Source organism: Procambarus clarkii, chromosome 44, assembly GCF_040958095.1.
Source record: "Procambarus clarkii isolate CNS0578487 chromosome 44, FALCON_Pclarkii_2.0, whole genome shotgun sequence".
NCBI lineage: Eukaryota > Metazoa > Arthropoda > Malacostraca > Decapoda > Cambaridae > Procambarus > Procambarus clarkii.
The window spans coordinates 4,562,928-4,589,371 of NC_091193.1; the positions used below are offsets into that span (position 1 = coordinate 4,562,928).

General features: G+C 47.0%; 1 protein-coding gene across 1 annotated transcript in view; it reads right to left on the minus strand.

Moving 5' to 3' along the window:
* LOC123745233 (heat shock protein 75 kDa, mitochondrial) overlaps positions 1–26,444 on the minus strand; it is a 117,092-nt gene that overhangs the window by 63,024 nt on the left and 27,624 nt on the right. Inside the window, exons 2-3 of the mRNA XM_069300431.1 lie at positions 23,871–24,012; positions 20,100–20,336 (exon numbers count right to left, since the gene is read on the minus strand). Coding sequence (XP_069156532.1) covers positions 20,100–20,336; positions 23,871–23,958 — 325 coding nt within the window. The 5' untranslated portion in view covers positions 23,959–24,012. The remainder of the gene's footprint in view (positions 1–20,099; positions 20,337–23,870; positions 24,013–26,444) is intronic.

A 26,444-nucleotide genomic window follows, 5' to 3' on the forward strand; every position in this document is an offset into this window, starting at 1 on the left:
GGCAAGCATCTCAAAACAAGCCCCTCTTCTGGTTAAAACCACTACTGAAACTAACGACTGGACTCAACTACCCAAATGAAAACGAGCATGATGTCACATGTGCCGTGTCACTTGTCTGCGCAGACCCCTCATGCCAGCGATCCACACCCCAGTTCTCGGCTGATGTGATAAGGCTCAGTCGTGTGGCTCCAGCTCCAGATTCTCTCTGTTGTGCTATGCCTTGTGTTCAGTACTGCTCTTACAGTGGCGTGTGAGCTGGGAGTAATAATCTAATATTCACAGGTACTCGGGCTGCATGTGCTTAGGGTTCCCTTCCCCGAGTGCCCAGTACTGAGTGCTGAGTGCCCCAGCCCTTGGGGACTGGGGTTGTCTTCCACAAGGCACCTTGGGAACTACCTCTGTTGGTCTTTTGCTGCTCGGTAATTGACCGCCCTGGGAGTGCTGGGGGGTATCCTCCTCTCTTTTTACCTTGGAGTAACTGGTAGTTTTTGCACTGGTAGGAGCACAGGGTACTGCGCAGCTAGTTTTCGCATATTACGTGGCCGGCTCTGTTCCTTCTGGGTACCGTTGTCCTCTTGCAGGGGTTTTCTTTTCATTTTTTTTGTACCTAGTGGAGGGGCCGGCTTTTGTACCTAGTGGGGGGCTGGGGGCCCTGCTTTTGTTTCCCTGCCCCCTGTTATATTAGGACCCTGACCTCCTGGGCTCGGTGGTTCCCCCTGCTGGGCCCCCGTGAGTGGACACGTCCCGGGGGTTCAGTTTTAGAAATTTGTTTGGTAGACTTGGGTGCCAAATAGCAGTACCCTGGCTGGGCTTACCCTTAACAAAACCTGTCTTAGGGCCCTGGGAAGCCCTGTAGGGGTGAAAGGGGTCCAATGGATGCGACCCCTGGGTCCCCACTCACTTTTTGAGAGTTTGAAGGTTGCTCTGTCCCCTTGTCTCAGGGCAACGCTCAATGTTTTTGCCTCCGTTATGCTGCCTGTAGAGTAAGTGACACCTTCGACCCCAAGTCCTGCTATTACGAATCTTACTAGGATTCTAACATTACTCTTGATTCTTATTACTATTGTCTTGTTCTATAATTATTATAGTATCCAGTTGGGTGATATTAGATTCTTGTATGTTATATATTGTAGCATGCTGTTGTGTGCCTGAGTTGCATTATATTGTATGAGGCTTTTGCAAGTATTTTCATGTTGGTTTCTCCGTGTGGGGGGTTGACCATATTTGGATGTGGCCAGTGTGAGAACTTGATGTCAAGCGAGTGAGTATAGTTCAACCTTGACTAATTCTTATTATTGTTTGCCAGTAAATTATATTGAGTAATGTAACATTATTATATACTCATATGATTAATAATGATATGAATATTAGTACTACATTTTGTTAGTAGAATTTCTACAATAGTTTATGTAGATATTTAGTTGATATTGTGGTAGACGCCTGGCCTGGGATCCGACGCTTGGGCAGAGGCTGGCAGCTTTGGTCGAGAGGAGACATGTTTTAAGTTAAGTCCTTGGTAATAGTTATTTTAGCTAATACTCGGTTAATTCTCTGGTTAGATGATTGTGTATTTTCCCAAATTAGAATTCATGTGCTGGTGTGATTGCTCATTGCTCAATAAGGATTTTATTTATATTATTGCATGCTAAAGAATATTTCTGACTATTATCTGTATTATTTAATTGTTATGTTTGTCAACCTTAGCGTAGATACATTGTTTCCCCAAGTTATACAGTGTATTATTCCCTTTACCCCTAGACACCTGTTGGCAAGGGGTACGCCAATTACTGAAAGCGGCGGAGGGTCACATTTTGCCCAAACCCCCCTGCAGTTTCCAAAATATCCCAAACATCCCAAATTCGATACCTGAGCCATATTTTGGATCCAAATTCTGGCTCTCTGCACCTATTCGCAGTTTGAAATTCCGACTTTTTATACCAAAAATCTGCCAATTACTGAAAGCGGCGGTGGGTCACATTTTGGTCAAACTCCCCTGAAGTTTTAGAAATATCCCAAACATCCCAAATTCGATAATTGAGCCATATTTTGGACCCAAATTCTGGCTCTCTGCACCAATTCGCAGTTTGAAATTCAGACTTTTTATACCAAAAATATGCCAAATACTGAAAGCAGCATTGGGTCACATTTTGCCCAAAACCCCCCTGCTGTTTTCAAACATCCCAAATTCAATACCTGAGCCATATTTTGGGCCCAAATTCTGGTTCTCTGCACCTTATCGCATTTTGAAATTCCTACTTTTTATACAAAAAATCGGTCAATTACTGAAAGCGGCGGTGGGTCACATTTTGCCCAAACCCCTCTGCAGTTTTCAAAATATCCCAAACATCCCAAATTCGATACCTGAGCCATATTTTGGACCCAAATTCTGGCTCTCTGCACCTATTTGCAGTTTGAAATTCCGACTTTTTATACCAAAATTATTACAATTACTGTAAGCGGCGGTGGGTCACATTTTGCCCAAACCCCCCGGCAGTTTTCAAAATATCCCAAACATCCCAAATTCGATACCTGATCCATATTTTGGACCCAAATTCTGGCTCTCTGCACCTATTCGCAGTTTGAAACTCCGACTTTTTATACCAAAAATATGCCAATTACTGAAAGCGGCGGTGGGTCACATTTTGCCCAAACCCCCCTGCAGTTTTCAAAATATCCCAAACATTCCAAATTCAATACCTAAGCCATATTTTAGACCCAAATTCTGGCTCTCTGCACCTATTCGCCGTTTGAAATTCGACTTTTTATACCAAAAATATGCCAATTACTGAAAGCGGCGGTGGGTCACATTTTGCCCAAACCCCCCTGCAGTTTTCAAAATATCCCAAACATCCCAAATTCGATACCTGAGCCATATTTTGGACCCAAATTCTGGCTCTCTGCACCTATTCGCAGTTTGAAATTCCGACTTTCTATACCAAAAATATGCCAATTACTGAAAGCGGCGGTGGGTCACATTTTGCCCAAACCCCTTTGCAGTTTTCAAAATATCCCAAACATCCCAAATTCGATACCTGAGCCATATTTTGGACCCAAATTCTGGCTCTCTGCACCTATTCGCTGTTTGAAATTCCGACTTTTTATACAAAAATATGCCAATTACTGAAAGCGGCGGTGGGTCACATTTTGCCCAAACCCCCCTGCAGTTTTCAAAATATCCCAAACATCCCAAATTCGATACCTGTGTTGTAATCCACAAGTTAGTAGGAATTATTAGCTAGAGGATCATTACTACAACACTTAACGAATGATGATTGGAAGTACATGTAAGTAGACAGACTATGGATCACATATCTAAGAAAGGTCAATGGATTAAGACCGAAGCTGTTTAGCCAAATTAATAATTCCTGGAAAGAGGAATTATTCTTCGTCAGGCTTCTAGGATCAAGGTTACCGCTCTAGGGATAAGGTTAATCGGATTATACCTTCCTTGAGAGGCGTGGTGAAATGTTTGAGGCCATGGTTGGCTAAGTCAGTCTGATTGTGGAGTTGAACTAGCAAGTCCTCTGGATCCGTTTGCGGCAGCAGCGAAGTGTAGCAGACAGCTATGCGAGAACCTGATGTGATCTTAGTGACCAAGTTAAGTCTGCAGTATGTGAGTATTGAATGAAAGACTAACCGGGTGTGGAGCGTTGTAGTAATCATTCCGTATTAGGGACTTAGGCGGAAGTTACGAGTGTGGGTGGTGATCGCGGAGGTCAAGTGGTCTATGGGTATTGGAAGTGTATTGACCTAATAGAGTATGTTAATATGTATTATTTGTCAGAGTCTATTCTTTGTAATTAAATGACAAAACCCGACGGCCTTTAAATACCTTCCATATGTTCATTCATTGTGTTCCAGTACAAACCTAGTGGTACGCCTCAAGGGTCTGGTGTGTGTAGGAGTATAGGTGGTAGTAACGGTTGCTGAGGCAAGGTGTTATGTGTTGTGTAATCGCTGTGTTCGGAATGAACCGGGGTTCAGCGTCACGACATATTTGGTGGCAGCGCAAACAGGTTTGGAACACTTTGAGAGATGAAGGAAGTGTGTTACTGGTTTAGTTGGTGAGGGAATGTTCGGGAATTGGTAGACGTCGGGTTGTGTTCAGGACGGTGGATATTGGAGTGAGGAAGGGAAGGTGTGTGGGCCAGTGAGTGGCCATAGTGGGGTGTGGGGCCAAGGTGTGTGGCCAAGTGGAGTGGCCACGTTGTGCGGCAGGGAAAGGTCCCCTAAGGGGTGGAAACAGTAGTGTGGGGAACTGATAAGTGACGTTGTTAATGGTGGCTTAAAATTATAAGTGATTCTAGTGAGATTAAGGGAATAAGGCCAAGTAAGGTTACTGTACGGCAAAGCGTCAAGCTGGTTCATACACGAGCACATAAGGGGCGAGTAGCCATGACGGGTACGGGTAGTAATAGGGGCGCCAGTGGCCAGGCCACGAGTAATGTCGGTCAGGGTGAGAGTGGTGATAACACGGCGGCGTTGCTTACGGCGCAGGCGGCAGCGTCAGAGACAATTGGGCAGGTTGCACAGTGGTTGAAAAATGTGTTGAGCACGCATGAGACGACTAATGCAGGACCTAAGGTATATGGAGACATACCCACGTTTTGGGGCGCCAAACGGGATTCGAAAGGTCAGTTACTGACGGATATTAGAACATTTTTCTTTGCTCTAGAGAAGGCGACTAGTGTGGGGTCATGGTCGGATCAGGCAAAGATTGCATTGGCATATTCCAAGGTGAAAGGGGAAGCAAAGACCCTGCTCAACTCGGCGGAAATTAGAGAAATAAATAGTTATAGCGAGTTTAAGCAGGAACTGATAGATCATTACGATGTGCAGCACGATGCAGTAGAACTAAAGGCTCAGTTAGCTGCACTTAAACGAGAACCAGGGGAACAATTAAGGGCGTTTGGCCATAGAATAAGACTCTTGGGTGATGTGATTGAGCGGACGGAAACGCAGTTCACGGGGGTAGTAAGAGATTCTATGCAACGGAGTGTTTTTTTCGGTGCATTACCGCGGGAAAGTGCGTTACACTGCAGGGAAGCTAAGTCTTTTAAGGAAGCGGTGAAACATGCAGTGTTTTGGGCGGAGAATAGCCCGACACATAAACTGACAGAGGATGACATTTTCAAGGAAGTGTCCCCTAAGGAACAGGCAAATCTTGCAGACACGCAAGAGAGACAGGCTCAGCTCTGGGCCCCAGTAGCTCAGCCAGTGGAGGATGGACCCGCGGCGGGGGTCACACATTCCAAGGGCAAGGGGCGAGGTGCTCCTCGACGTAACAATAATAAGGGCTGGGAGCCAAGGGTGTTCCAGGGACACAATACGAGTGGGGTGTCGTGGGGACCCCATCAGGGTACTCGTGGGCAGCGAGGAGGCTATAATCAAGGGGCACGTGGAGGCAGGTTCACTCCTGCTCCACCACGATACACGCCTGCTCAGGGAGCAACAGGAATGTACCACCAGAACCAGGGTACCGGTAGAGGGTATCCCCGGGGAACGGGGTACACTGCAGGTAAACACGAGCCAGAACGACCTAAGCAGACAAAAGTGTGTAAGCTGTGTGGTGACGGTAGTCACTTGGCCTGGCAGTGTAAGCTTTTTGTTCCGCCTAATTACCCAGTGTGTACAGTAGGGGGTGGCGGACAGTGGTTGTGTACCGTCGGGTCGGGTCATCCCATAAAGGTGCATTTACGGTTAAAGGGCACTATCTATACAGCCTTGGTGGACACCGGTGCTTCCGTGTCCATCATGAGTCGTAGCGTGTTAGGATCAGACGTCAGGCTGATACCTAACAACAGGAGATTAACGGCGGTGGGGGATAATGCGTTGCGGGTGTTGGTGAGACAACTGTGGATTTCCAGCTAGAAGATAGATGGTTTAAACATAGTTTTGTAGTAATACAGGATATAGGGCTGAAACATACCAACATTATCTTGGGAATTGATTTCCTCGAAAAATACTCATGTACCATAGCGTTCAGCGCAAGGGGGAATAAATTGGTATGTGGGGGTCAAGCGGTAGACGTTAACAAGGTGAGGAGTAGAGAAGGAGTAGCAGTAGTGAGGGGTAACTGTGGTAACTCGGCTGGGGACCAGAATATACAGTGGGCAGTCACGGTACCCAAGGATGTCACCATTCCGGGAGAAGCATCCTTAGTGATTAAAATGGCATGTAAAGCCAAGGGAGTAGACGTTGTGCAAATTGAGCCATTGGATAATCCAGCAGGGTTGGTGATAATGGAGACTATTGAAGACATAAATGAAGGGGTAATTCGGTTGAGGGTTTTTAATCCCTCTCGGTGGCCAGTCACCTTGAGTAAGCATGCACAGGTAGCGTGGGGGCACCCTGTGGAGGAGATTATTGCAGCCATGTCAGTAAGTCAGAGTGAGGGCGATGAGGATAGAATGGATAAATTAATGGGAATAGTGGATAGGATGTCCATGGAAAGGGAGGTTAAGGAAGCCTTAAGGGGCTTAGTCAGGGAGTTCCCGGATGTTTTTGCGTTGAGAGGGGAACCCCCAGGGTGCATTACTCAAGGAGCACATAGAATTGACGTAGAGGGCGCACATCCAGTATATACGAGAGCATATAGCATACCAGTGGCACACCAGAGGGAGGTGAAAGAGGAGATAAGCCAGCTAAGGGAGCATGATATCATTGAACCATCCAGTTCACCGTGGCACAGCCCTCTCGTAGTAGTCAGGAAAAAGAATGGGGGAGTGAGGTTATGCGTAGATTTCCGCAGAATAAACAAGCTGACGAAAGACGAAGCATACCCATTACCTAACATACAGGACACATTGACACACTTGAAGGGTACACAATATTTTACCACATTAGACCTACTCAGTGGGTATCACCAGATACCGCTGGAGGAAGAGTCGAGGGAAATCACAGCGTTTAGTGCGTGCAACGAGCTCTGGCAATATAAACGACTTCCTTTCGGGTTGAAGTCAGCACCTGCTGTGTTCAGTAGGCTAATGATGAGTGTATTATCGGGGTTGATAGGTCCCACAGCGTTGCTGTACCTCGATGACGTAATCGTGCTGGGAAAGTCATTAGAGGAGCACATGCATAATTTGAGGAAACTCTTGCTAAGGCTGAGGTCACACAACCTCAAAGTGAATTTCGAAAAATGCAGTTTTTTTGGAGAATCGGTAACATTCCTGGGTCATACAGTGGGCCGGATGGGTATCAGTCCATTGCCAGATAAAACCAGGGATATTCAAGAGTTCCCAGTTCCACAGAACAAGAAAGAGTGCAAATCTTTCCTGGGGTTGGTTAGCTATTATCGGCGATTTATTAAAGATTTTTCAAAAATTGCAAGACCATTACATCAGATCAGTGGACTTGCAGAGTTCGTGTGGGGGAAGGAACAACAGCAGGCGTTCCAGGTACTGAGGGCTGCTGTCAGCTCTCGCAGTATCTTGGCGCACCCAGATTTTAGCAAACCGTTTCTGGTGTATGCGGATGCTTCTGGCGCAGCGATAGGTGGTGTGGTAGCTCAGGTGGATGAGCGAGGACGGGAGCGTCCCATTGCATTTTGTTCACGAGTACTATGTCCTGCAGAGAGGAACTATAGTACGATTGAGAGGGAAGCGCTAGCGATCACATTCATATTACAACGGAACCGGTACATCTTGCTTGGACATGAAATTTGGCTCAGAAGCGATCACAAACCCCTTAAGTATGTGTTCGAGTCCAAGGAGCCTTGTCAGCGCTGGCACGGTGGGTTACCTCGCTCTCAGAGTTTAACATTACAAACTTTGAACATGTACCAGGGAAAAGCAATGTGGTCGCTGACGCGTTGTCAAGGTGTCACAATGTAGCAGTGGTGAGTGAAAGGGGGAGGAAGATGTGTCGTGGAATGTGAGGGAGTTGATACGGAGTCAGGAAGGTCACCCCCTGTGGGGGGAGGTAAGGAAGTTTTTGAGGGGTCAGCGTGCGGAGTTGAGGAAGTCACTTCCAGCCCCAGTGGATGAGTTTGTGGTTGAAGATGAGGTGTTGTATCATCTTGGTAGGGTTTCGGGTATACGGTCTGAACCAGTATACCAGGCAGTCTTGACACCGGAGTTCCAGAGGACTGCAATGTATCTGTGTCATAACATCCCAGCAGCAGGCCATGGAGGGGAGTCCAAGACGTTGCAGAGGGCACGTCAAAGGTTCTATTGGCCATCCATGGGTAAAGATATCAAGGTCTATGTAGCCTCTTGTGACAGTTGTCTGAGGTACAAGGCACATAGGTTGGGGGCGGAACCTTTGCGTAGGTGAGTACTCCCTTCGAGAGAGTACACATAGATCTCATTGGGCCGCTACCACAAGCTCATTCAGGGGCGAGGTACATATTTGTAGCAGTGGATGCACTCACACGGTTCACTGTGGTGAGTGCACTCCGTTCTAAGTCGGCAGAGGATGTGACCCAGGCCATGGTGGAAAGTGTGTTAACCAGGTTTGGGGCTCCTCAACAAGTTGTGTCAGACCAAGGGTCAGAGTTTATCAATCAAGTATTTCAAAGCATCGCGAGTGTGTATCAATTCAAACATACTCCAGTGCTGGCATATCGACCATCGGCGAATGGTTTGGTTGAAAGACACAATGCTGAAGTAATCAGTATTCTGCGGCATTTGGCTGCAGATGATGTGCTTGCATGGGATCAGAGTTTGTCGATGGTGGAGTCGGCGCTCAACACGGCGTTCAATAGGTCGGTGGGAGAAACCCCGCATTTTTTGTTGCATGGGTTCGATCCCCGACTTCCGTTCACGACGTTCACAAGCAAGCAACCGCCATGCTATGCGTTAGACTTCAAAAGTGTTGTCTGTAGGCGAGCAACCAAGGCATTTGACTTGGTGAAACTACATTTAAGAAAGTCGACAGAGGTAGCAGAGGCATATTATAATGCGCGGAACAAGGTCCAAGCAAAGGTGATCAATGAAGGTGATAGGGTATTCGTGAAGCAGATGCACGCTCAGGCAGAAGGTAAGTTGGCACCCAAGTTTGTGGGGCCATGTCGGGTAATTAGCAAAAAGAATGCAGAAGTAAGGTTAAGGTGCTAAACACAGGGCATGTGTTCTCCTGTCACCCAGACCGCGTCTATACACTGACCGGTCAGGCAAGTGAGGAGCCATACCCTACGGGGAGTGTGCCAGGGGAGAGCACACCAGCGGCTGAGAACATAGGTAGGGGTACGAGGAGTTGGCAATCAAGGGTAGATAACACAACAGCCTTCGCAGGACCGGGGACAAGGTCCACAGGCGACGGTGACACATCGCTATCCGACCCGCTCTCGTGGGGTCATGAACACAGAAGGAGCATAGTATGTACTGTAGAGTAGTGCATGGCCATGGTAGTTTTTGTAGAGTGTGGGGTAGTGTGTAGAGTGTGGTGTTGAGTGGTGCATGGGCATGGTAGTTTTGTAGAGTGTGGGGTAGTGTGTAGAGTGTGGTGTTGAGTGGTGCATGGGCATGGTAGTTTTGTAGAGTGTGGGGTAGTGTGTAGAGTGTTGTGTAGAGTAGCATGTGTAGTGGGTGGTGTAGTGTTGTGGCGTTTGGACGCCTGGTATGGAGTGTGGTGTTGTGGAGTGCATAGCGGCACAGGAGGCCAGGTGGTGGTGGGTACGGTGAGTATCGGTGTAATGAGGTCAGGTGCGTCAGGACGCAGAGCCTGGCTGTTGAGAGACGTGGTGTTATAATGAGGTCATCAGTGGTTGGGTTGACCAGAGGTGATGGTGTGTCGGAGTGGGTAAGTCTTATGGATAAGATTATAATGTAGAATTTCAAAATTTCAGGTGTTGGTGGTTGCAGTGGGCGAGCCAAGTAGATATACTAATTTCTCATTAATTAAGTTGTTAAAGGAATCTCGCTAGAGGCGAGCCAGTGGCAGTATGATGCTTTAGTGACATTAGTTGTGAAATGATTTTAATGTGGTATTTATTGTGATAATGTATGTATATGTATATACTGTATGTGTATGTGTATACTGTATATTACCTCATCGGCACAATTACTGAGTGTTAGGCTTGAGAAGGTCCCCCGGGATCATGTCACAGAGCTTCAGGTAGAGTAGAAGGGAAGCTATGAGGCTACACTCAGTAATTCTAGAAAAAAAGGGGGAGGAAGTGAAGCCAACGTGACGTTATAGGCGAAATTCGCCCCCTGACATCAAAGCAGGGATAAGGGCCAGCTGCAATGGCTTTTGCAGCTGCGCTCAGGCCTATATACGGGGAGAGAGTAAGGAGCCGAGGGGGTTATGTAATAAGATCGAGCCAGGGGGCTCCGAGGGAATATTTTGCAGGTTACAGCGGTCGAGAAGGTGTGAATACAGGTGGACACACTCTGGGCAGATGGGCCTAGAGTAATGTGCTTACAGGTGTGGTGAGCACAGCAAGGAAGGATGACCAGAGAGCTTGTGAGGTATATGCAGCGTTCTGGGATTGGTGCCCTGGAATGAGACGTCAGCACAGACCCGAGGGAACATGACCCTGGGGTAGGAATCTCCGTTGCTCTGGAGGCCAGGATCACGTTTAGCTCAGAGCAACGATGGGACATTGACAACATTCACCAGGCTGGACAGCCTGGGTTTTGTCTGGGTCATGGAGGATCTATGACCTAGCAACCATGGGACACGAAGACAAGAGAAGTGATTGCTGCCAATTGTGGAGGAGGCCAGTGAAACATTTTGTGATCGTGATCATTGTAAGCCCTTATGTCAACAGTACAGGGCAAGATGTTAAATTGTTAGTAACTTATTACTAAGGATGAAGAACCTTAGATATATATGTGTTGTGTATATATTAATGACTAGTGTCATTTCTGTTTAAGTGTCAGCATTCTGGTCAATGTAATTTTATGGTTATGTTTGTATGTAATTATATGTCAGCAGTTTAGGTATATGTGCATTGTTGGAGATGGGAAAAATTATTACAGACTATTTTACCTGTGCTATGATGTGAATATAATGTATATGTTGGAGAAGTGTTGTGAGTCATGTCGGGGAAAATTTTAATTTATTTCATCGTGTGTATGATGAACTTATTGGATGATTTTTTAGTTGTACATATATGGTGGGTGCATCCTCCAGGTCCTTGCACTAATGGAAACCATTGCAATGATGAATATGGGGACATATGCGTGTTTAAGGAGGGAAGTGGTGTTGTAATCCACAAGTTAGTAGGAATTATTCGCTAGAGGATCATTACTACAACTCTTAACGAATGATGATTGGAAGTACATGTTAAGTAGACTGACTATGGATCACATGTCTAAGAAAGGTCAATGGATTAAGACCGAAGCTGTTTAGCCAAATTAATAATTCCTGGAAAGAGGAATTATTTCTTCGTCAGGCTTCTAGGATCAAGGTTACCGCTCTAGGGATAAGGTTAATCGGATTATACCTTCCTTGAGAGGCGTGGTGAAATGTTTGAGGCCATGGTTGGCTAAAGTCAGTCCGATTGTGGGAGTTGAACTGAGAAGTCCTCTGGATCTCCATTTGTGGCAGCAGTGAAGTGTAGCAGACAGCTATGCGAGAACCTGATGTGATCTTAGTGACCAAGTTAAGTCTGCAGTATGTGAGTATTGAATGAAAGACTAACCGGGTGTGGAGCGTTGTAGTAATCATTCCGTATTAGGGACTTAGGCAGAAGTTACGAGTGTGGGTGGTGATCGCGGAGGTCAAGTGGTCTATGGGTATTGGAAGTGTATTGACCTAATAGAGTATGTTAATATGTTATTATTTGTCAGAGTCTATTCTTTGTAATTAAATGACAAAACCCGACGGCCTTTAAATACCTTCCATATGTTCACTCATTGTGTTCCAGTACAAACCTAGTGGTACGCCTCAAGGGTCTGGTGTGTGTAGGAGTATAGGTGGTAGTAACGGTTGCTGAGGCAAGGTGTTATGTGTTGTGTAATCGCTGTGTTCGGAATGAACCGGGGTTCAGCGTCACGACACGGGTATAGGCCGAGTCAGGCCCGGGTATAGGCCCAGACAGGCCAGGATCCAGGCCCAGAAAGGCCCGGGTCCAGGCCTTGACAGGCCCCGGTCCAGGCCCAAACAGGCTCGAGTCCAGGCCCAGACAGGCTCGAGTCCAGGCCCAGACAGGCCCGGGTATAGGCCCAGACAGGCCCGGGTATAGGCCCAGACAGGCCCGGGTATAGGCCCAGACAGGCCCGGGTATAGGCCCAGACAGGCCCGGGTATAGGCCCAGACAGGCCCGGGTATAGGCCCAGACAGGCCCGAGTATAGGCCAAGACAGGCCCAGACAGGCCCGGGTATCGGCCCAGACAGGCCCGGGTATAGGCCCAGACAGGCCCGGGTATAGGCCCAGACAGGCCCGAGTATAGGCCCAGACAGGCCCGGGTATAGGCCGAGACAGGCCCGGGTATAGGCCGAGACAGGCCCGGGTATAGGCCGAGACAGGCCCGGGTATAGGCCGAGACAGGCCCGGGTATAGGCCCAGACAGGCCCGGGTATAGGCCCAGACAGGCCCAGACAGGCCCGGGTATAGGCCCAGACAGGCCCGGGTATAGGCCGAGACAGGTCCGAGTATAGGCCGAGACAGGCCCCGGGTATAGGCCCAGACAGGCCCGGGTATAGGCCCAGACCAGGCCCGGGTATAGGCCCAGACAGGCCCGGGTATAGGCCCAGACAGGCCAGGGTATAGGCCCAGACAGGCCCGGGTATAGGCCGAGACAGGCCCAAGTATAGGTCGAGACAGGCCCGGGTATAGGCCCAGACAGGCCCGGGTATAGGCCCAGACAGGCCCGGGTATAGGCCCAGACAGGCCCGGGTATAGGCCCAGACAGGCCCGGGTATAGGCCGAGACATGCCCGTGTATAGGCCGAGACAGGCCCGGGTATAGGCCCAGACAGGCCCGGGTATAGGCCCAGACAGGCCCGGGTATAGGCCCAGACATGCCCGGGTATAAGCCCAGACATGCCCGGGTATAAGCCCAGTGAGGCCCGGGTATAAGCCCGGTCAGGCCCGGTATAGGCCGAGACAGGCCCCGGGTATAGGCCGAGACAGGCCCGGGTATAGGCCGAGACAGGCCCGGGTATAGGCCCTGACATGTCCGGGTATAGGCCCAGACATGTCCGGGTATAGGCCCAGAAAGGTCCGGGTATAGGCCCAGACAGGCCCGGGTATAGGCCCAAACAGGCCCGGGTCCAGGCCCAGACAGGCCCGGGTCCAGGCCCAGACAGGCCCGGGTCCAGGCCCAGACAGGCCCGGGTCCAGGCCCAGACCTGGTTTTCCCTCTTGGAGTTGGAGTTGGTTTTGTTTGTGGATTTGGAATGAGGGAAGAGGCGGGCTGGATGAGGCAGTTTATGTCTTTGGAAATATTTGTAATCATTTTATTTAGAGATGAGTGTGAGCAGAAATGACACACTATAGTAGTAATTTATAGTGAAGATAATAATGTATTTTCCAAATGAGAAAAAATTATGCGAGGCGAAAACTTGCATAATACATTGCCAGATAAAAGTAGGTTGGCAACAACTCCACAATAAAAGATTTCGTTGTGGAGGAGATTCCCGCCCGAAGGTCGGCCATCTTGGCGCGCAGATTGAACGCCACCTGGCTGGACTTTCTTTCCACACCTGGCCTGGAGCTCATCTTTGAATTCAGCTGGCTTTTTGGGCCAGTGTGTGCTCACTGCAGCTACCCAGGGGCTCACAGCACCGGGGGAGGCCGGAGCCTCACTAATGGACGCCACCCGAGTGGGGGCGCCATGTACGTTGACAGCAAGTCCCAGAGAGGAAAACGTCTGCTGGAAAATGAGTCGGCTGATGCTTCGCCAAAGCCTGATGCTAAGAGAATGTCTTTGCCTTCAGAAGACCTTTCTCTTGTGGTACTCTTTCCTCGTTTGTGGTTGTCCTAATCCAGTCAGAATCAGCTCAGTGCTCAGTGCGTGGTTGCAAATCCTCGTACCTTAGGTGCAGCAATTGAGGCTTCGGTATTGTGGCCACATTGCCTGCCTGAGACCGCGTGTACCCTGGGTAGGGTGCAGCACTGAAGCTACACATCAAAAAGGAGGCTCTATCACACATCCGTTTATCCGACATTATTAAGTTGGGGGACTGGCCTGTCAGGTGCCGACAGGTATTGTCGCAGGATCAGTCTCGGGCCCGGTATGGGAAGATTGGCCCAATGACCAGAGTGTTGATGTGGATAACATCCAGACCGATCTGCATGTGTTAGGGGGTGCATCAGCGGTATTATTGGAAGTTACCAGGATTCCCGGAGCAACAAACCCGACATCCGTGGTCCGTGTAAAGTTCGATGGGCCCCTCCCTGATCGGGTGGCACTACACAGGACCTCGTATCAGGTCCAGCCCTACAACTTCCCTGTGTTACGATGTTACGCTTGTTATCTATTGGGGCACAGTCGCCTCGCCTGCCGTAATGAAGCAAACTGTACAAACTGCGGCAAAACAGGCCATACAGACAGATATAACGGTGGGTGCAACTTCATGGGAAGGTCAAGCTTCCCATGACCTTGGAGTCATTGGATATGGGTTTGTGGATGACCTGACCTAGCAGTTTATGCCTTTGGGGAGATCTCCCCCCCCTGGCATATGCATTAATGATATATAATGCATATGCCAGCCAGTCAAAGTCTAATCTTAAGATTATTCTCCTATCTCTCAATTTATTCTTTACCTACTCTTCACAGCAAGTCTTTGTCACCCACATTGAACAATATTCTAAGTCTTCACTACCCCAAAACTTGCCTCGCCACCCAGCTTTTACCTTATCATACATCTTTGCTACCCATCATTTGGTTTGTATTAAACATTCAAGGTTAAATGTTTGCCCTTGATCACCTAGCAGCAATTGAGGATACAGATGTAAGCTGATTGGATAGTCGCGTTCTGAGTGTAAACTAGTAGAACGTAAGTCAAGAAACTGCAGATGACCTATTGTCCTGCACGTGGCACTTCCTATTTATACGTGATCCAGTAGTATGATCCACAATCGATTTGAGAATGGTCCAGGCCGGACCGAAACGTCGTTGTCCCTTCACGTTCTAGTGTGTGGTCTGGTCAACATACTTCAGCCACGTTATTGTGACTCGTCGTCTGCACATGATCCAGTAATTTGTTCCACGAATCCACAACCCAGTTACCAAACCAGTATTTACCCAGGTATTTCCTAAATCTGATCTTATCTTCATTTAAAGCCTTATCAATAGCTTCCATGTTATGCCCATTCATCCACTTGTTTTTCATTCAGTTAAGGTTTTTCCAACATCTCTTCATACGGAAGCTTTCTAATTTGCGGGATTAACTTTGTCATCCTAACTGACGTGTTCTAGTGAATTATGTCCATTCTTTAGCATGGCGATCAAAACTGAACGGCATAATCTAAATGGGACCTAAAAGCAATACGTTAATAAACCCAGCCGACTTATTGCTAACTCTTCTATAAATAAATCTATGGGAAAGAAAAGCTCTCAGCCTGCTAACAAGAGTGTACAAATCCACAAGGGCCGGGACGAGGATTCAAACCTGCATCCGAGAGCATCCCAGACGCTGCCGTAATCGACTGAGCTACGACATGGTCAAAAGGAGTTGAAACCGAAGTTCTCCTGAAATTACTGGATCCTGCAGTCTCTCCGAGGCACAATCCAAGTGTTAGTGTAACAAGAATGTGAAGTTTTCTACGTCCATCTAGTTCTACCCGCTCCTCCCCAGAACTAGTTGTTAACTTTACCTTGACTCCTCTGATCGAATACTTGTCCACACGTGCCACACTCCTGAAAAAATATTTTTTACATATATTAAGGGCAAGTATAAGTAATTATCAAAAGAATGCACCAAACCAGGAAGGCTATGTAGCACCAGGGTAAGTATAAACAGTTTATTTCAAATACAATCGAGTAGGAAAATACAATTATGAATTTCAAGAACACTGGAACCAATCACTGGAAAAGGTGAAATGGCAATGGAGATTAATTACAGATTGTATCAACAATAGCGAGTAGGCAAGACTGATAAGACTGCAATAGCCTAACGGAATACATTTTTGTCTCCGACTCATGAGGCTATGGTTAAGCATCAATGTTCTTTTAAAGTTACATAGAAACACATTACCTTATTAGGGTCTTCCACTAAAACAAACCTTTAGCTAACCTTAGATAAAAGTACTGTGTATTGTTAATTCATATAGCTGTCTATTGGCCTAAATTATATAAATAACATGTTTAAAACCTCTTAAGTACAGTATATGGTCTCTGAGCACTAAACTAACGTTAGAAGCCTAGTGATTACATTGTCAAAAATTACCATTTACAGGTGAATTCATTTTACATCGCAGAGTAAACAAGATGCAAACAATTAACATCTTCCATCTATTAGATAAACAATTATCTAGTCGTCCCTTCACTTTCTAGTGTGTGGTTTGGTCAACATATTTGAGCCCCCGTTATTGTGACTCCTCGTCTGCAATTATCTTCCCCATTTATCTGCACAATTGCTATCCTGCTATGACCACTCCATCGCCCTAGTCGTTAACACTAAACAATCTAGGGCGACTTGTTGCTGAACATTATATGCCACCTTTAGCTTAGCTACAAGACACCGTGTACATATTATGAAACTACCTTTAATGTCATAATGCAGCAGTTTGCGCGCTCAAAATACAGATTGACAAACTCCTCAGGAACCGTAGGGGAACTTTTGACAAACCGCCGGCTTCCTGTTGCCGTAGATGGCACCATGGAGAAATGGTGGCCCTCTGGTAAATTTAAGTAAATATTACCTAGGAGTTATGATGTACCAGCCATTAAACATCTGGGACTCACAGTTAATATGAAAACAATCCTTAAGAATAGTTAAACGAATCAATGGGATGACTTAAACGAACAACATTGAATATTAAACTGTAAGAGTCTCTTGTGGCCCCATCTGTCCTACTGTGTCCTAATATGGAAACCTCACTTCAAAAACACATCAATGATTTTCCGCTTTGGATAAAGTTCAAGACAGCAACAACAATCATGCCAGAACTTGTTCAACTGTCACTACCTCGAATCTTTGAAGGACTAACACTATAAAAGTTTAAATTGTTATAGATTTTGATAGATTAGCCTATAAATTTTCCTAGAAATTACCTACTTAATATTATCTGTTAAATTAAGGACCTGCCCGAAGTCCTATGCGTACTAGTGGCTTTACAAGAATGTAAACACATAGGGCTATGTACTCCTTGTCACCTGTCCTCTTAAAAATAGCGTCGCTTTTGGCCGTTTACCCGTATGGCCGAATATGGACGTAATTTGAAAATGAAAATAAATTTGGGATTTTTTTTTCAACAACAATAAGTTAAGGGTCCTCTGATAGGTTAGGTGGGCAGGAAATTCTCATAAAGTTTCAAAACGTTATGAAAAATGTTAATGGAAAGAATCCTCTTCTAAGTTTGCCGAGTAAGCCGGACGAGTCAAACAGAAAACGGAACAGTGCGTCAATTTTGTGAGTCGATTTCATTTCAAATTACGTCCAAATTTGGCCATAGCGCCGCGCATACCAGCCAAAAGTGACGTTAGTTTTAAGAGGACGGGTTGATCAGAAACCCAATATAACTTGTAGTTATATAAATAAATAAATAACAGCCGAGGCCTTTGTAATACTGACCAAGTTGGAGGTCATTAACACAGACCACTTCTCTAAAATGTCATATTTGACACAGACAGGCTGGACAACAGCTTCAAGCTCAACAAGCCACAATGTAACACAGAAAATAGATGTGTTGTTTCCCCCATAGGATTATTAACCCATGAACCCGCTTAACCACTCAAGTCGTAAATGCCGAGTCATTCCTCTTGTTCACAATATACACAAGACAAATCCTCAATAAAGTAAGAGGGAGGGGGGGGGGGGAGTAGGAAGGCTGACCTTTGACAAGACGCCGCCGTCTTGTCCCCGTCGAGGCCACTGTAGATGGTCGCCTGTAGGTCAATTCATCATAGGAGCCCTTCTCCTTCCATCATTCTGAATCATGCTCATCATACTAACCTGCACCCCCTCAATCCCCCCCCCCCAACATCTTCACACAATCTGCGCCCAACATTTTTCGTTTCATTCAGATTTTCATCAAAATATGTCGAAGATTTCTCTTTGGGTTGTTTTAAGGGGCCTGACAGCCGAGTGGACAGCGCTTCGGATTCGTAATCCTGAGGTTCCGGGTTCAATCCCCGGTGGAGGCTGAAACAAATGGGTACTTTCTTTCACCCTGATGACCCTGTTTACCTATCAGTAAATAAGTACCTGGGAGTTAGACAGCTGCTATGGGCTGCTTCCTGGGGATGTGTAAGAAAAAGGAGGCCTGGTCGAGGACATTGCCGCGGGGGACGCTAAGCCCCGAAATCATCTCAAGATAACCTTAAGATTGCTGGCTAACTACTGGCATGGCAATTAAGGCCACCACAAGCGCACTAATGACTTAACTAGCGGGTACATCTATGGCTGCCACCTGACAATCACCTCTATATTTTCTCTAAATACATATAATATACAAAATAATAACGAATAACAACATGAAGTACACACCCCGAACAATCCTTCCTATATTATGATTGATTAATGATATCTGTAACACATTTATTTTTTGCTCGCTGGTAATCAACGTGACCCTTGCCAGGCGGCGGCTGGTCGACAAATGAGCCACACATTAAGAAGTGGGATTCCCAGACGCGCCACTCACCCTTACTTCACCATAATATCTAAACTGTCAACCTCTAATACAGTTAAGCATCTGACCACCAGAGGCGCTAATGGTTCCCTGTTATTACGCCATCCATATAATGATTGTTCTCATTATTCATTGTTGCAACGTTTAAATACATTCAACACACTGTAGTGACAGTGTCAGATGCAGGCGATGAGTCACAATAACGTGGCTGAAGTATGTTGACCAGAACACACACTAGAAGTTGAAGGGACGACGACGTTTCGGTCCGTCCTGGACCATTCTCAAGTCGATTGTGAAGAGGAGATTGATTGATTGATGAGGATTAAGCCACCCAAGAGGTGGCACGGGCATGAATAGCCCGTAAGTGGTGGCCCTTTCGAGCCATTACCAGTATCAAAAGATGATACTGGAGATCTGTGGAGGCGCAACTGCACCCTGCGTGACGGGAGATGTCTCCCCGTGTGAAGAGGAGGTAGATACAGGCAATAAATAGGCAAGAGAGAGCTGAGGAGGAAAGTAAGGTGTAGGGGATAGTAGTAATAATGAGAACTGCAGAAGGCCTATTGGCCCATACGAGGCAGCTCCTATTATAACCACCGAAGGAGATAGTAATAGGAATAAGAAGAGGATAGCAAGGGAGCGTAGGAGAAGACAATGGACAGAAAAAGGTGAGAAGGGAGAAAGAAAAGGAAAGAGAAAGAAAGATAAATGGAAGGGGTAAGCTTATGTTAAGTCACGTTTGTTAGAAAGTTTAGAGCATTTGAGTATATACTGTGAAAGGGAAGAGTCCACAGCAACAAAGCCAGGACTCAAGTTCATGTTGGGTACATTGTGTATTAGAGCCGATTCTACAAGACGGCGTCTGTGTAGAGTAGAGGCAGGAAAGATTATTTTGTAGGAAGACCAATCAATGGGATGATTAGAATCCCTCACATGGCAGAAGAGAGTATTGTTAGTGTCTGCAGACTTAACACTTCTCTTGTGTTCTTTAAGTCTGCCATTCAGTGTGCGGCCAGTTTGCGCAAATGAAATTTTTTTGACCATCATTGTTTGCTGTGATCGCCAACATGGTATTTAGAAAAAGTTGATCTGCTGCTGACCTCTTGCTAAATCTCTCCAATAAGTGACATTAGACGCTGGATGAATCATAGATCAGCAGTGTTGTTGATCTAAATATAGCAGGTGCATTTGAGTGGGTCTGGATTAGTAGGAAAGCATCACACACTAACCCCTATCAGTCACCATTCTGCAATATAAAAAAAATCCCCCATGCTTTCCACATCACTTGTAATACAGGAAATATGGAGTGGATTAACAGGAATGAGAGATGACCAAGTCAGAGAGAGAGAGCTGAGGGTCAAGGAAGTCTATGTTCCCACTCTATTACAGGCCAAAACAAAAATTCATACCTTGGATTAATTTCCAACTGTGGCTGCAAAAGTGAGTATCTGGTCTCTTCGGGTACTGTGTAAATTGAGTGCGTACGAAGTGTCTTGCTGCACCCATCTCTTCCACAGTGATGACATATGGATGCGACTCCAGACGAGAAGTAGCCTTCACTCCCCAACATCGTCCAGCCAACACAGTTTTTAGCCAGTCCATAAATTCATTTGCTTGGGAACGACGAAGACTACTCTCAGCTGACACTGTAAAAAAAATTTGGACACAATTTATATGTTATATGCAATAAAAACCCAGAGTTGAATTTAATGAAACGCCATTTTCTGGGTGAGACCTGGAGGCTCCCCGGAGCTTACTAGGCTGATATGCTAATGTCAGCCTTTGGCATCAGTCATGTGTATGGAGTTCTGTGGGCCTACCGGGGACCACGAGGCAGAACCTGGCCCCCTCAGAGAGGGGGCCAGGCATGGGGAGCAATGGCCTATAGAAACCCTCGTGTAGTTGGAAGCATTCTATGTCTGCCATCGACCAGGTCAGGCACCCAGAAAGGTAAGCATCCCAAAACAAACCCCTATTCTGGTGAAATTATTGATACCACAAGCCGAACAAGTGGATAGAACTCCCCCTAAAAGAAACGAGCATGACGTCACACGTCGCCGTGCCGCTTTCTGCACAGCTGGTGGGAGCCTCAGACCCCCTACGCCGGCTATCCACCCTTTAGTTCTGAGGCTGGATGTCAAAACATGCAAAAAAACGGCCGACCAGAGGGAGGGAGGGAGGGATGCCGGGGAGCCTCCGGGTCTCGCCCAGAAAATGGCATTTCATTACATTCAACGCTGGTTTTCTGGGGGGAGCCCCTCCGGCTCCCCAAAGCTCCTCAGAGCTACTTACCAAACGACAAAAACATGAGGGACTTACCCCAGAGGCAGTTGGCACTCACCCCTCAAAGCGAAGCCGAGACAACTAACTGCAACCATCGACCCAAAGCAACACAGGCCTCGGATCATTGACCAAGTAGCACGCTGCCAGGACCCTGTCCGACCGCCAAAATCTCCGCACCCGAATCTCGGCCCAAGACATGTTACCGAAGACGGCAGCAATGAGCAGCAAACTTACGAATGACGTGGCCACGGAGATAGACCGTAGGGTGGCTAGACCGAATAACCCTACAGACGACCTGGGAGACCCGAACCCTGGAAAAGGGAAGGAGTGAGACCGGATCAACCCAAAGCGAGTAACCCGACACAGAAGCCGTGGCGCGCAAATGACGGTGGAGAGCCGCAACCAGACAACACATGATGCACCCACAGCCTGACCAACCAAGCATCAACAACCCAAGGACCCCTCCGGAAAGCAGCCATCTCATTCTTTGCCAGAAAAGAAGAAGTGGGACAAACTGTAAAAGTGCCGGTGCAAATCCTGAGGCATTACGAGCAGGGCAAGTACGGTGTCGACCCATTACAGATGAAGCCACCCCAGGTGGCACATGCAACCCGGCCTCAGACTCCACCTATGGCCTACCTCGACCAACTTATGGGCATAGCTCTCTTCCTGGCCAGTGCAGAGCACCCGGACATTCTCTGAGAGCCAATCTGGAAGGAGCTCAAGGAGGCTTAGCAAGCCTACGACAGAACCCAAGTGCCGACAGGCCCGAAGGTAATCCACCACAAACAATGCCAACAGCGAGGGAAATAACATGAAGCTGCAGCTCACTAACTTTTGTGAGAAAGGGCGGAGCCAAAGATAGGCATCAAGGGGCTCAAAGTCGAGACCCTTTAAAACCTAGAACACTTTCCCAAGTCCACGCCACTCCAGCATGCAGGGATCGGCAAAGCCGCGCCAAGAAAAGTGAGAAAAACAATGGGGTGTCAGCTAGCCAAAACGACCGAAAAACCTTGGAATGTACCAAATAGGATAAGAAGGACCTGAACTCAAAACAGGCCAGGGCCAAAGCCAAGTAAAAAACTGGGCCACACAACAGAAGCTCATGCTCCTCCAAAGGGGAAGACATGAGGACAGAAACCTCCAGAAAGATGCCTACCCCCAGGGAAACCCAAAGGAACCCCGAAAGCAAAATTGAGAGGGAGTCGAACCCAAGTCTAAAAACTTACAGGTATGAAATATCCCACTCCTGCATAAAAATACCATGCATGAGTATGAAAATATCCCACCCCAGTAGGAGTATGAGTAGCCTGGGAGAAGCTTCGGCACAGCTTGTTTTAACAAAATAACTGGTCACACAGACCACAATGCTCCCCACCAACCAAAACACTTCCAAACCAAGGAAAAACAAAGTCACAGATTTACTTATTAAAGGCTTTAATATATTTAATTTATTTAATAACACAGATTAAAAGTTTACCTTAAGGGCGAGGACCACCACAAGTGAGGAAGCCCCCCTGAAAGGAGTGTTGACTGAATGCCCCCAGGGAAAGATAGCCTTCACTATGCAAGGCTAGTACTTACAGAGCGCACAGGGAAGGAAACCCTGAGCACATGCAGTTCCAGTACACTAAACTCCTGGCTCACGCACACATCCCTATAGGAACACAGCGCCTCAAAAGCAAAAACACCAAAGAAAACGGATACCAGAGCCAGAGCAAAGTGACTACCAGGCCCGGACATCAGTATAGAATACTGATGTCTGTATTCATCAATACTGATGTCTGATGTTTGTATGATGAATATACTCTGCACGGCCTGGCTGACCCAGGCAGGTGAGTGGGGGCAGACTAGTGAAGAAGGGGGGGGGGGCAGACTAGTGAAGAAGGGGGGGGGGGCAGACTAGTGAAGAAGGGGGGGGGCAGACTAGTGAAGAAGAGGGGGGCAGACTAGTGAAGAAGGGGGGGGCAGACTAGTGAAGAAGGGGGGGGGCAGACTAGTGAAGAAGAGGGGGGGCAGACTAGTGAAGAAGAGGGGAGGGGCAGACTAGTGAAGAAGGGGGGGGGGCAGACTAGTGAAGAAGAGGGGGGGCAGACTAGTGAAGAAGGGGGGGGCAGACTAGTGAAGAAGGGGGGGGGGCAGACTAGTGAAGGGGGGGGGTTAGTTTTACAAAATTTTGTTTTCATTGTGGGGGAGTTCGTTTGGGAAATTTTAGGCTACGGTTTCGTTTTAACCATGCGGTAGTCTGTTTTGATTTGCTTATCTTGCTAGGAGCCTTCCCTTGGATGGTGGAAAAGATGATAAACTTTTCATTTATTTAAAGTGTTCACAGGCCATTGCTCCCTGGTCCTCTCTGAGGGGGGGGCAGGATCTGGCTCATAGTTGTTTTGTTGTATAAGATTCGCTCCTTGGAACAAAAAGTTCCAAGTAGCACGGGCTATGGTGAGCCCGTAGTGGACTTTTTTCTCATAGTCCACAGAAGGCCAACAGAACTCTGCAACTGATGACACCTAGTAGTATGGCAGTTATTCAGTGTGATAGCTTCAGAGAGCTGACAATTTCCCTCACAGAAAATACAATAACAAAAGCAGTATTAAAAATCAAATTAATGATTTGAATGCACTTGTGTGCAAAGATTCAATGGGCATTATGGAATTTTAATTAATCCAGATTGTAGATGAATGTAGACAATTGGAAAATTACGAGAACAGAAAATTATGGGACACCAGTTATTTCACATTAATATACAAATTAAAAGAGGAGGGGAATTAGCAGTAATATCAGATTTTTTTTTAATTTTCACCAAAGAATGAATAAAAACTTATAAACATAATGTTTTTCTATGTCGTTTTAGCAGCCAGTTAGAGAAGTTATACAATAGTTGTTAAGTTTCTTACTTCCTTCGTTATCAACTGCTTCTTTATCCTGACGCATTTCTTTCTCTACAGAAACAATTTTCCTGTTAGTGAATTCCCGTAGCTGCATGAGAACTACTTCATCATAGGGCTCGTAGCAGAATAACACTTCCACATTGCGTTCCTGCATAAGAGAAAAAAGAAACACATTAACTGTTATATCCTCAGTATCATAATTCTAAGAACTGTTCAGCATTGCAAATATCACTAAATTATTGTATTGAGTGGAACACCTTAAACCTAAATGGTTCAGAGATTAAGGTGTGGATGATTAAGGTGTGGATGTGGTTCAGAGATTAAGGTGTGGAGATTAAGGTGTGGCTCCCTGCACCTCACAGGTGCAGGGAGCAAAGACAGTTATGAAAAAAATTATGTCAACTTATTTCTGTTTGCCACCACCAAAGCAAGGCACCTAGAAAATCAATGCAACAAAATAGACCACAGCCTCAAAACCACTAAATGAACAACAATGTAAACAAACAATTGAAAATTCATGAAACTTGAGCTAGCTCATTTGCCCCCACCTCCCTCAACATTTGGGGGAAGGAGGGAGGCAGTCAGGTGTCAGCCAACTGCTCCACCCTCAGTTCTAATGCTGAGATGTATGTGCCTAGTTCCTCTCTCATTGTTCTGGCTCTGGTCTTGGTTTCAGCTCAGTGGTGTTTTGCCCTCGAGGCTTTTTCTGTGTATGGTTGTGCAACGTGAGCCACGAGTTTAGTGTTCTTAGAGCTGCATGTGCCCAGGGCTACCTTCCATGTGCGCTCATTAAGTGCTGTCCTTGCGTTGTCAGGGTTCACTCCCTAAAGGGGTCTCCTTGCTTGTGGTGGCTCTCGCCCTGAAGGTAAGTTTATTGTCTTGGATTGTCAGTCTCTCCTTGGGTCGAGTGTGTTTATATGCTGGTGGGGCGCACTGAGGTAGGCCTTCCAGATTACCATACCTGGTTTGGTCTGCTATTCTCCTTTGTTCCACGGTCGGGTATCTTGAGAGTTAGTGGTACTTAATTGGTAATTCGGTCCTTTTATGGCCTTTATTTTTCATTGTGCCCTCATTCCTCTAAAGGGAGGTTTATTTGTGCCATTCCTGACTTATTAGGTTTACCTAGTGTCTAGGCATGGATGTTCCCTTTTTTGGTTTCTCTCTTGCTCTTTCTGGTGGTATTGGGTGTTAATAGGGGAAACCTATACAATTATATAGGAGTTACCACCATGGCGATAACAGTGCCAGGGCATACCTGCAGGGAACATTCACCCTGCAAGCCCTGGAAAACCCCTATGGGTTTGGTGGTCCTTGTGATCCACCCACCATCCCTGCTCTCACTTCGAGCAAATTTCTGGGTTGCGCACCATCCATGCTTTGTGGCAATGTTCAGTTTGTCTGCCTCCACTGCTACATGTTGGGTCTGTGACACCTTTGGCCCTGAGTCATGAAGGGGATGCTCCCTTCAAGTTGCTCTACTCTGCCAATTTTGGAGGGGCTTTTGGCAGCAACTGCTGGTGTCTTTAGTTCCTGGATTGCAGCAGTCAAGGTTGTGTCCCCGGTTTGAGGTCCTGGGCTAGCAAATGATGCTTGTCTCATGGAATAGGCGGTGATTTTGTCCATACCTCCTTTTCCTTCTTTCTCCTTTGGGCAGGGGGTTTGCCCTTCTTTTCCCCTGCCCCTGGCCCAGTAGCAGGTTTAGGGTTGGGGTTTTTCTTTGGGATATCCCTTCCTTCAGCTACGAGGGTTGTCCCTTTCAATTCGAGTGTAGACACAGTTGAGCCTTCTCATCTTGCCAAGGTTTCTGGGTACTCCTTTTTTATTCCATCACACAAAACAATAAAAAAACAGCTTTGAATGTAATGAAACGTCATTTTCTAGGTGAGAGCCCGGAGGCTCCCCAGAGCTATCCAGGCAGATATGTATACAGTATTATTACACTTTGGCATCAGTGTGAATGAAGTTTTAGGCCTACCAGGGACCACGAGCCAGAACCTGGCCCCCTCAATGAGGCACGAGGAGCAATGACCTATAGAACTGCACATGTGATTTGGAGCATTCTATGTCTGCCATTGAGCAGGCCAGGCACCCAGAAAGGCAAGCGCCTCAAAACAAGCCCCTCTTCTGGTTAAACCACTACTGAAACTAACGAGTGGACTGAACTCCCCAAATGAACACGAGCATGATGTCACATGTGCCATGTCACTTGTCTGCTCAGCTCCCCCCCCCCCCCAATCCCCGGGATGGGGAAGGGGGAGCCCCAGACCCCTCATGCCAGCGATCCACACCCCAGTTCTCGGCTGATGTGATAAGGCTCAGTCGTGTGGCTCCAGTTCCAGATTCTCTGTTGTGCTATGCCTTGTGTTCAGTACTGCTCTTACAGTGGCGTGTGAACTGGGAGTAATAATCTAATATTCACAGGTACTCGGGCTGCATGTGCTTAGGGTTCCCTTCCCTGAGTGCCCTGTACTGAGTGCTGAGTGCCCTGTACTGAGTGCCCCAGCCCTTGGGGACTGGGGTTGTCTTCCACAAGGCACTTGGGAACTACCTCTATTGGTCTTTTGCTGCTCGGTAATTGAC